We start from the raw sequence: 12759 nt of genomic DNA, 5'->3' as shown, positions 1-12759 counted from the left end.
CATATATAGTAAAAGATGAAGTATCGAAAAAAAATTGCGATTGAAAAATCTCAAATAAAAAAAAATAATAAAAAAAATAAAACTAAAAATTAAAAAAAATTAAGTAGACAAAAAATAATATGTAAGATTTATTTTTTGGTGAAAATTTTTCAAATTTCCCATATAAGAAAGTATTCTCGCAAAAAAAAGACTATTGCTAATGTGAGAAGTATAGAATCACACATTATAATAATATGACTGGATTCAATTTTTGATTTGTAAAAAATGATTTTATGAAGGATATTCGAAATTTTTTAAAAATTTTAAATATATATAAAAATATTTTATATAAAAAAAATAATTTTTCGTTTTATTAGATTTACAATATATATTTTTTAATTAAACCACTTCGAAACAAAGATATTAGAAATTCCGGATGAAATATTCAATTATATTTCTTTTTCAAAATCTATGATTATTTTTTTTATTCTTTAATATTATAAATTTATATGTATTTATGTTTGCAAATATATTTTCTTTATTTTTTATCTTTAAATATTAAATATTAAATATTAATTAATTAATATTAGTTAAATTTACGGTATATTAATTATTTTAAAAATTATGGAATTCTCATTCGAATTTATTATAGTTTGTATTATGATTTTCAGCATAATTGTATAGTGATTTTTAGCATACTTTGAACAAAGAATAATATAAATATGTATGTATGAAATAAAGCTTATAATCATTGCTGAATAATAAAATATGATTATGATTGAAATTATATCAGTCAAATTATTAGATGCTGAAATGGATCAGATCTATTTCAAATATCTGATATGCAATATATCATCAATAAAATCTCAGAGAGATAATAAAGTTTATAATAATAATATTGAAATTAAAAATAATAAAATTGCATTACTTTTTTGCGAAAAATACATCTCAATTGAATATAAGATATTTTTATTTTTACAAGATATCTTTGAAAAATTGATGAATACCAAAACAAATACAAAAGTTGCTGCACAAAAATATTTATTGATACTTATTTATTAATTTTTAAACAATTTAAATTTAAGTGAAATAGTTAGATGAAACAGGAAAATATGACATGAAGACAGGAAAATAATGGAATGAAGATAGAATTGTTTCAATTTAGCTCCATCTTACCCAAATTTTAATTTTAAATTTAAATTATTTATAATTATAATTATTTATAATTTAATGAAAAAAGATTCAACCAATATTTCTGTATTATGCAAACCTCATTTAATAATTAATAATTTTTATTTTTTGTTTTTAGTTTCTAAAATCAATTCTCAAAAAATGTCTCAGGAATATATTAATATCCTGTATATATTTAGCTTATTCCTAAGTAGATATCATTAGATAAATATCATTAGTAACAAAATGTTCTAATATAATAATGTAAAAACAAGCAAAAAAATATAAAATAAAAGAATAAAATTTTTTCGTCTAAATTTATTTTTGAGAAAGTCAAATTTATAAATTCATATGATATGTTATTAATAATTAATTATTTAATTTATAACGAGTATATCTGTTTAATAATCGATTATATATAGGCTATATAAAAAATAAATATAAACAATATTATAGCATTCCTACATCTTTGGATCGATATCTAAAGATTTGTAAATAAAAGTGCAAAAATGATTTTTATCTCGAATTTCAAGATCTAATTTTTTTGTATTACATTGTATTTTACTCATCACAAAAATAAAAAGTATCAAAAGAATCGGTCGCAATTCAATTATTCTTTTAAAAATAAATTATTAAATTTTCATTGGTTTTAAGTTAGAATTTGTTTTATTTATAATTTATTTATATTATTCAATCAATAAAAAAATAGCATTTATAAGATATTTTAAGATATTCCAAATCTATTATTATATATCTCATAGTGAACAAATTAGGTAACATCAAAAAAAATTCATAGAATTTATGATTATATCAATAGCAGATCGTACATAATTATAATGATACTCTTTTTTTCTTCAGTCACTAATAATGAAACGAAAATATGAAAGAAAAATAAAATTCGATTAGATTACAAATATTCGAAAAGAGATCTTCAATAAATTAATTTTATAAATATTTATAAATTTCATTTTTGAATTTGCAAAATTTTCTTAAAAATAAATTTAAATAAAAAATTTTTATTTCACTCAATCATTTTCTTTATTATATATTTTCGAAATTTCTTATAATATCTTTCTTTTTTTTTTATTTTTTTCTGTTTTTTTGTCGCTATTTAAATAAAATCAAATTTGAAACATGCATCATTTAAATTTTTTTGAGATTAATGATTGACATGAAGATGAAATTCTTATCACTTCCAGTCTTATATTATCAACCATTGACTTAAATCCATTAAATATTTCATATTTTGTATATAAAGAGTTAAAAATGCGAATTCAATCTTATTTAATTTAATTATTTTTCTATTATTTATTATTATATTATTATTTATTATTTATTTAAATAATAGAAAAAAAAGGAAAAATATCGGGTATATAACAGATCTGCGGTATCTATATTCAATAAATGCTATTTTTCTTATAATTGACTAAAAAATCTAAAAAAAATTATAAATAAAATAAATTCGAAAATTAATTTAAATTTTATATTTTTTTCAAGAAAATAATTAAATTATGATTTAGTTGATGATAGTTAGATGATAGTTTCTTTAAAAGTATTTTTTCTTTTTTATTCTTATAATAAATAGAATTAGTTAATTAATCTTACAATAAATAGAATATTAATTACGACGCAATAAATTTGATTTTAAATTGAAGTCAGGATCATTTTTGTATTTTTGTATTTTTATTTACAGATCTTTACCGATACAAATATCATTTTATACTTACTTTGTAATGTACAATAATCATTTTATACTTACTTTGTATACACTTTATATACTAGTCCAATATGTTATAATTTACTTATTCGTATTATATTCATATTATAATTTTTTATTAATTATTAATCGTATTTATATAAAAATTATTCAATTTCATGGATATTCAATAAATTTTCGAATTTACTTTCCTTATAAAGAAAATTTCCAATATAACTTTATTTTTCCTTAAATTTCTCCATATAAGTGTATTGACTTTATTTATATGAAAAATTGTAGTCTATGATACATATATAGAGATTGTTTTTAGAAAAAATAAAAATATTCAAACTGTTTTTTATATGCAGAATGATAATTCAAATAATACAATATAAAATAAATTTTGTAAATTATAGTTATGAAATGACAATATTACAAATTTATATCTTTATTTTTTGATAGATTTTAATATTTTATTATTATATTATATTTTAAAACATATTCAACAACAATATATGTACATATATATATAATATCTAAAACGACGCAAAAATGAAAAAAAAATTTTAAATTTATATTTAATAATATTACTAAGTAAAATCATAAAATTGGTAACAAAAGTTTATTGATCTTTCAATTATTTTATGAATTCATAATGAATATGAGGATTATTTTGAGCATATTTCATAAATTTACTTAAAAATTATTAAATAATCTTTTCAAATAATATTTCTCATTTTTATCTTTTTTTCATTATATAGTAAATTATTTTGTTGAACAATATAGTAAAATATAAAAAAAAATATTAAATATAAAAAATTCAGGATATTGTCATTTGACAAATATCATTATAAATTTGATTTTGTTTAATATATGCATAAAAAATAATTAATAATTTCTTTTCCTTTTGTACTAAAAATTATATGCAAGAAAAATGCTTGGGAATAGCGTGAATATTTATTTAATTGAATGTTAATAAATATTCAAATTATTTTTGTTATATGTTTAACATAATAATATACACACATATTTTGAATACGTAATATCCATGATAGAGAAATATTTTTATTTGGCTTCTTAATTTTTTTATGTATAGTTTTTTGTCCTATTTTGCTTCATAGATTATATGTAGCACAATTACTTTTGCACGATCATGTATTATAAAAACTTCATGTAACATACAATATTATAGTATGGAAAAAAAATAATATATTTATATATAAATTATATATTTCGAAAAAAAAGTATTATATTTATGTTCATGGATTTTTGTGTTAACAACAAAGTGGACATTTCGAAGTTTGAAATGAAAATATCACATTTTAATTTTCCTTTATATGTATTAATATAATTCATATGCCAATAGATATAATATATAAAAAAAAAAACAATTTAAAAAATAGAAGTCTATTTTTTATTATTTAAACTGAGATTAATATTTCTTTATAGCCTGTCCATATGACAAACAATTATCTGTTGACAATCTATTAATAGGAAGGAAAGTACAAAATTTTTTAAGACAATTTACAGATGAGTATAAATTTTATATTATTTGATTATTTTATTAAATTGAAAAACAAGAGATAAATCTGCATAGAAGTATCAATTTAAATAAAATATAAAAATGTTATTAAATTTATAAAAATATAAAAAAAAGAAAAAGAAAATGTTATTGACAATTAAATTACATTTATTTTGATATATTAATTATTTAAATAACTGTCAAATTCTAAATACAAAATTTAGTGTTTTTCTTTTATTATTTTTTCAGAATTTCTAAATTAAAAATTTAGGAATTTTTAATATTAATATATCAAATCCATTTATTATTTATTTATTCATTAATGAAAATTATTATCATATCTAACTAAAAATCTTCCAAAATTATTTTCCGAAATTTTTTCTTGTACAATTTTAAAATTATATATTATATATTATATAAATCATGACATGGTGATATAACTAAAAAAATTGAAATATCAGAATAAAGATAAATATCTATCCAACGTAATCAAAAAATATAAATAAAACGAGTACTTAATATTCATGTGCTGTAATTATTGATGCTAAACGACAGTCAAATGTCAATATTCAGGAATAAATTTATATAACTGAAAACAAGACGAAAATCTTAAATTTTTTTAAATATACATATTGTGAGTTGTATCAAATATATATATCTATTTATATCTATCTACATCTAATTCCTCTCGTTGGATCGATTATATGTATATATTTAAACGTATATAGTATGCGGTATTGTCTGATTGTTGTTTACATGATTACATGTAAACGATTTGAACAATATCTATTAATCCTAAGAAAGATTTACATTTATTTATTTTTTTTTTTAAATAAAATAAAATTAAAGTAAAAAGTAAAATTCTTTTTCCTTTATATATAATTGATAATTGTTTTCAGTTTTCAAATTATATATTATATAAATTATATATTATATATAATTATGATATTTTCTAATATATTTTATTATATTCTCTAACTAATATCTAAATAGTATCTTATGCCATGTAGTTATCTTATGCTATTGTTATTTAGCATAATGTATACTGTATCAAAGATAGCAATTACATCTTAGACCATCATTCAATAAATCGTTTTAATTGAGTTAGATTGTAATTAGATTATGATTGCCAAATGGTATAGGAATCATGAGAACCACGGGAAAATTTTCGGATTTTGTATATATATGTTTATTTTGTGCACATATATGTGCATATTAAATATTATATTTATTTATTTATTCATTGTTCATGATATAATTCGATATAATTTTTTCTAATAAAAAAATATTTATTATATTCTATAATATATTGTTTTGAATATATATTGCTTGGATTCGATTGGCAATACGTAATTAACGTTATTGTCGTGATTGGCCGATATTTTTGACTCGTTAACAAAATGAGTAACGAAAGTTTTTTAATATCATGAAAATGTTGTTTATAATTATCTTATCTCCATTTATCTCCTATTTAAGAATATTCCGATATTTTTAGAACACTCTGTATATTATTTGGAAATAATATTTTACATATGTTCTTTTTTTTTTCATGTAAAATTTCATATTGAAAAATTGAACATAATCTTCTATATTGCAAATTATATTCTACAAAATATCTGAAAAATTATTATATAATAATTATATATAATAGATATAATAGTTTATAAAAATTTTAAAGATATAATAATTTATTTTTAAATAAAAATATATATATATTAATTATATTATAAAATATTTATTTTTATGAAAATTTTTATGCATAAAAGTCAAACAATGATAGAAAATGTAAATAAATTAAAATTTTGATTTTTGATATTATAAGCTTTCTCTTCTATTCTACAGAAAGCTTGTTTTATTTAAATATCTTATTGTAAAATTGTTTGATATAAGAAGATACATTATATAATAATTTTTTTATAACTGGATATGTATGTTATATTACAAAAATGTTTTTTTTAAATATAATTATATATTTTTTTAATATATTAATTATAATATATTTTATTGTTTTTCTTATTATAAAAAAGTATTAGATTATTTATATTGAAGAATCTAGTCTAGGAAATATTAATTGAAATAATTTTAAGTTTGTAAAATTGTACAAAAGATAACGAGAACAAATGAAATTCTACCATTCATATTCATTGTCATTCATACAATTTTACGAACATCAAGTTATAATATCTTCTGAAGTGATTTTTTTCAAATAGTTTAATACTTTTTATAGAAAATAACAACGATAAATATTAAAAACATGATTTTCTAATATGTATTTATCTACAAAAGTATTAATAATTATAACAATATATCTTCTCATACGACAAATAACATTTGTTATATCAAAAAATTATCTTTTCATATACTTTTAAAAGATATTTAACTAAAATAAATAAAACAAAACTCTATATATAAGATGAAGTGATTATACATGCATGATATTGTAATATTATTGATTATTTGTAATATATGATTATTTGTAATATTTTTAATTATTTGTAATAATTTGAAAAATTTTAACTTAATTTAATTTAACTTAATTTATGATTTCATGAAATCTTATATAACTCTAATATGTTATATTTTATTAATTTTTTCAAATAATCAAACTGTAATATATGATCTATCAATGAAGCTATAGTATGATTGGTATAAGATTCACTTAATAGAATTATTGGTCTCCAATAAATATATATTTTACATATAAATGATTGTAATTAAATGATTGTATATAAATGATTGATGTTAAAAAATAAATAATATAGTAATAATATGTGTAATTATAATAATAATGATATATGTAAAATATAATATTTTGTCAAAAATATTTTTATATTCAATAATCATAAAACAAAAAATATGAAATCCGTCATTTTTACGGATTTAATTGTTTTAATATTAACAATAAAATTTATAAATGAGATTATCATATTTACAATTATATTATTATATGTAGTTTAATATATAATTTATAGTAAGAGCTCAAATATAATAAATGTATACACTTATAAATATATATTTATATAAAATTTTAGTAAATTCATCAAATTCATCAAAAGTAACTAAATATAGGTTCTTTTTACTAAATATACATATTTACTAAAAAATTGGTATATTTGCTAGAACAAATAAAAACTAATTAATAATAAAAATATATTAAATTTAAAATAAACTCATTAAATTTTCTCGATCGCTTAATGATTGGAAAATGATTATATTCTTATATATGCTAATAATAATTATTTATTCCAATATTGAATCAATTCATATTGAGCAAACAATTATTGTAATTATATCATTACATATTGTACGGATCAATCAATTAAAAAAAGAATCATATAATACAAACAATTATATCATGGCATTTTATTTTCTGTATATTTTTATTAAATTAAATATGAAATTATATTTTTTAGTTAAAGTTTATATTTGATTGTTTATAAATACTTTTAGTTTATAAATTAATATATGTATACTATATAATATGTATACTATATATATATAATGTATATTACTAATAAGTTACTTTTTCTCTAAAATAATATAATTATGGAATATTTGAAAAATCAATTCTAAATCCCATAACATAAAAATTGCTATATGAAAATGTTGATTAGGATTTATTTATTTATTAAATTATATAGTTGACATTTGCATTTATCAAAATGAGATATGAAGAAAGTGAAACCACTCTGCTTGTGTTACATTATTGTCTCATTCTATTTTTGCTTCATTTATCGCGAATTTAAATTGTTATAAATTACAATTTAATAAATAAATTTTAATTAAGATTTTTGTAAATCAACTTTTTTATTTGTTTTGAATTCTAAAATTGAATTTCCAAAAGTATATTGTATAAATCTATTTAACATTTTATTGATCAAGATATGATTTCTTATTAATGATCTGATACTTTCCAAATATAATGCTATTAAGTGAATGATAACTTTTATGATCACTTCTATTTATATTTTATCTATTTGTGAAAATATTTAAAAAAAAATCTTTCATAAAAATCAGTAATTTATATGACAATTCAAATTTATATGACAATTCTTTTTTAGACTTCAAAACATAGTTAAATAATTTTCGAATAATGAAAAATCATTATAGTTCATATTTATTTTTGTGTATAAAATCTAAAAATATCAATATGTGTTAAATGTTCAATGTTTCATAAAAATCTTAAGAATTTATTGATCTATACAAATTTGCATACTACCTAAATTTGGACGATATTTTAGGATTTTTTATGTGAAATGATACCCTTCTTTCTTTTTCTCTTCCTTTCAGCATGATACAATACCAGCTTCTATATTCCATCAAATTTGTTAGTTTATGTTTCAAATGCTTTTCATGAATTTTTTGTTTAATCTGTGGTTTCCATCGCATCGATAGTTTGTAACCTGATAGTTTGTAATTAATAAATAACACATATCCATAACATACTAATGAAATATTTAGTAGTACAAATATATTATAATATCAATTTTATATTAAAATATTCATTTTAAAAAATATCATCATTTCTAAAAAATATAAAAACTAAATTGAATAAACTCGAAATTAAAGATAAACTATCAATTTTCTTTGCTTCGAAACAAATTAATTATACATAATTGTGCTATTTTTGCAATAGAAAAGAAAGTGAAAATGAAATGAATAAATTTGAAAAAAATGCATCAATAGAGAAAGAAAGAAAAAGAAAAAATCGAAACAAAAAGTTTATTCGTGATATTAGTGGTGCGTGATAATGTGATTAGCAAGAACATTTGTTTGTTTATCGTTACGGAAGGAGGGACCGCCAGTAGCGACGGATATGCAGGCTACGCTATTAAACTATGGGGGGCAGCATGAATTTGGTCGATGCAGCGTTGCCTCGCAAAGAAGCCTCGAGGAAGATGAATGTGATTCAAGTGAAGAACTTATAGGAAATACTTCTGGTGGGGGCCAGTCCGAGTCGCAGAATGTGGGACTCCAACCAAAACTGGCCCCAATCAGTGGCTCTACGGAGCCTACCACTGTTTTCAGACTTCACTTTCTCGGATCAGTTGAAGTTGAAGAGGAAGGGAGACGTAAGCGCCTTAACAACCACATAGTGCGGGAGGCTGTGACTAAGATCAAGGTCCTCCAACCCTTAGATGTATCATATTTTATTCTATAATCTTATTATGTTCAACTTATCTTAAAAATTACTTTTTGTTCATTATTTCTCTTTGTATCATCTTCGCTTTTTTTCATTGACAACGAGTATTCAAAACTTTGTGAATTATTTTTCGAATCTTTTAGATTTAATTATTGATTTAATTTTTAATAAATAAATCTTTAATAAGTCTTTAATAATCTCTTAAAAATAATAATTCAATATTAATTAGAAAATATTAAATAAAGATTATTTTTAAGTAATTAACATTTTCTAAATCTTTCATAATGAATTTTATAGTCAATAGAAAAAATAATAAATTAAAGTTAATATAAAATCTTTGAAAATCTTAATTACATGTAATAGATTTTAATCTAATATATTAAAATATTTGTGATATCATTTATCAAATATTGATTATTTATTTTGTTTAAAAATTTTATTGATTATTATGTTTGTTTAAAAATATTGAAATTATATCTATTTCTAATGTTTTTAAAATTAATTTCATTTTTCAAAAAATAAAAAGAAATTATTATATATAAATTAAAACTTTTGATCTTTAAAGTAGATAAATAATAAAATTTATTAATTGAAATAAAATTTTAAAAATTATTAAAAATTATTAAAAATGTTATATGGAAGTTTTCATGATAAAATTCATTATTTTTTATTTGATGACTATCCTATAAATTCATATATTCTATCAATCAAAATTTTACACTTTTCTATGAAAAAAAAAAGTTCCAATAAAGTCGTGTAATTCATAAATTATGTATAGTTGCCGAAAAAAATATTACAAAAATAAAATCTGATATCATATTCTACATAGAGAGTAATTGAACAATTAAGTAACAAATTAATTTAATTTCGATACTATCTATTTCGTAATATTAAGTGCATACTAGTTATTATCAAATAAATGATATCATTAAATTTCATTAATTTATTCTTTCTTTCCTTATATAATTCCTATTCTCTATTTCTTATATAAATTGTGATTATCAAATTCCATCGCATATTATGTTTATAATAACTCTGTTATTATAACATATATATAATATATGTATAATATTCTTTCGCAAAACATGTAAAATAAAATATTCAGCATTAACATAGAAAAATAGGAGAATCAGGCACAATAGAGGAATAATGAAACATGACAAGAAACTGCGAAACAATTTATTTGACAATCATATATAAAATAATATTTCTCTCTCATTTTCTTATTATTATAAGTAAATATATTATATTTATATTTATAATATATTATATTATGAATATATTATATTATATTATAAATATAAATATAATATAATATTTATATTATATTACATTATATTATAAATATTATATTATATTATATTTATATTATTGACCAGATAATAAAAAATGTGATCAGACTTTTGTCACATCATTACGTGATATATCCACTTGATCTATTAATAAGACAGCAAACGCATATTACAATATAACGTATTTTTCTCTTGCGAAATTTGCTATAAAGAAATTGAACTATTTTTAGTGATGGAATAGATAACATATATAGATACTATCTTCGTCTAATTTTAATGTTATACAAATTTTATCCCGTATGCTGACAATTGTGCAAAGAATATTGCAATATGCATCAAAAACGACTCAGCAGTTCTATTAATCAATGTAGCTAATCAATTTTATTTAAACTAAAAAATTTTTATTACTTAATATAATTAAATATATAGAAAAATAATGTTTTTTTATTTTTTTAATCATTATGCAAATAAAATTTATATTTTGTCAAATATTATGAATTATTACGAATTATTATAGGAATTATTATATATTCGATTTTTAAAGTTCTCTAAAATAATATTTTTATGTTTTAAAGAAAATGCATATTTTTTTTTATTATGAAAATTTTTTTGATTTTTTTTATGTTCTATTTCTTTTTATATTCTTTTTATATTCTTTTTATATTCTAAAGTATTTATATTTAGATTATATATTTTTCACAATTATTAATATTTAAAAGCTATTTAATCAATAATATATAGCTATTATATCAATAATATTTTTTACTATTGTAATAAATAATTTTGTTATATTGACTCTTAACATTTTTTTTTAACTTTATTATATTCTAATAATTCTAAATACTTATGTTTATAATAAAAAAAAAAGTGTTCATCTTTCTAGAAGAATTTTTATTGCGACAAACTGATTGTTGAATGCATTCAATTGGATTGATAATCAAAAAGCAAAAAAAAAAAAAATAAATAAACAAAAAGAAGAGACAATTCAGAAGTAAAAAACATTCTAAAAAATAGCTTCTTTTTACAATATATTTATTATTTATTATATTATAATATTGATAACTGCAAATATTTTAATGGATCCATGTATTTTATTTAGTTTAAGGGACGAGATAGGATTATAATGATGATATATATATATATTATAATTTTTTATTTCCATGTATCATTTTTAAATTAATTATTATTTTATCTTATATATTATATTATTATATAATATTATGTAGTAATATAATTTATTATATATAAATATACATTTTTTTTATAAATATAAATAATTATTTATAATTTATATTTATAAATTAACATTTATTGTTATATATGATATAATTAATTATTATCGATTGATATGTAATATTATTCTATTTTATAAAAAAACATTAATATGAAAATGTTTTTAATTTCGATTAATCGATTAAATTTCGATTAAATCGATTAATTAGACCATTGTGTGATTTTAATTGTGAAAAATTTTTACAAAATTTTAGTGTTATTACATTTTTAAACTTTTGAAGAATTTTATTTCTATTTTTATAGATAAATAATATTTCAGGATGGATATAAATAAATAATATTCCAACATTTTTAAAAAATGTTTCAATAATTTTAATCATTTTTTAAATAATTTTTATACAAAAGTCTTTTATATAAAAATGATTTTTAGCATTTTTAAAATATCATTTCATAGATTAATAATATACATTTGTAAAAATAATAATATAATAATTTATATTACTATAACACAAAAATTATTATATTTTTTATCAACAAATATTTTTATATCATTACATAATTATCTAACATTATTTAATTATAATAGTTTCAATTTATGATAAATAATATTTATATTAATAAAAAATACAAATTAGAAAAAATATTACAATTGTTTTATAATTCCGCATGGCACAGTATGCACTATTTTTTTTTAAATTATATTTAAATATTAGATTAAATTATA

General features: G+C 17.9%; 1 protein-coding gene across 18 annotated transcripts in view; it reads left to right on the top strand.

Moving 5' to 3' along the window:
* The window catches only part of LOC412594, a 139761-nt gene that overhangs the window by 110313 nt on the left and 16689 nt on the right, over positions 1 to 12759 (top strand). For 14 of the 18 annotated variants that reach the window (XM_026438922.1, XM_026438928.1, XM_026438926.1 and 11 more), the window contains one exon: positions 9160 to 9489. The exons of 3 other annotated variants lie outside the window; for them this stretch is intronic. In XM_026438922.1, coding sequence (XP_026294707.1) covers positions 9160 to 9489 — 330 coding nt within the window. The remainder of the gene's footprint in view (positions 1 to 9159; positions 9490 to 12759) is intronic. One more of the 18 variants, XR_003304118.1, reaches the window with a different exon arrangement.

Source organism: Apis mellifera, linkage group LG2 (genome assembly GCF_003254395.2).
Source record: "Apis mellifera strain DH4 linkage group LG2, Amel_HAv3.1, whole genome shotgun sequence".
NCBI classification, from domain to species: Eukaryota; Metazoa; Arthropoda; class Insecta; order Hymenoptera; family Apidae; genus Apis; species Apis mellifera.
The sequence above is the reverse complement of the archived record's forward strand: the minus strand, read 5'-3'. Positions and strand labels throughout refer to the sequence as shown.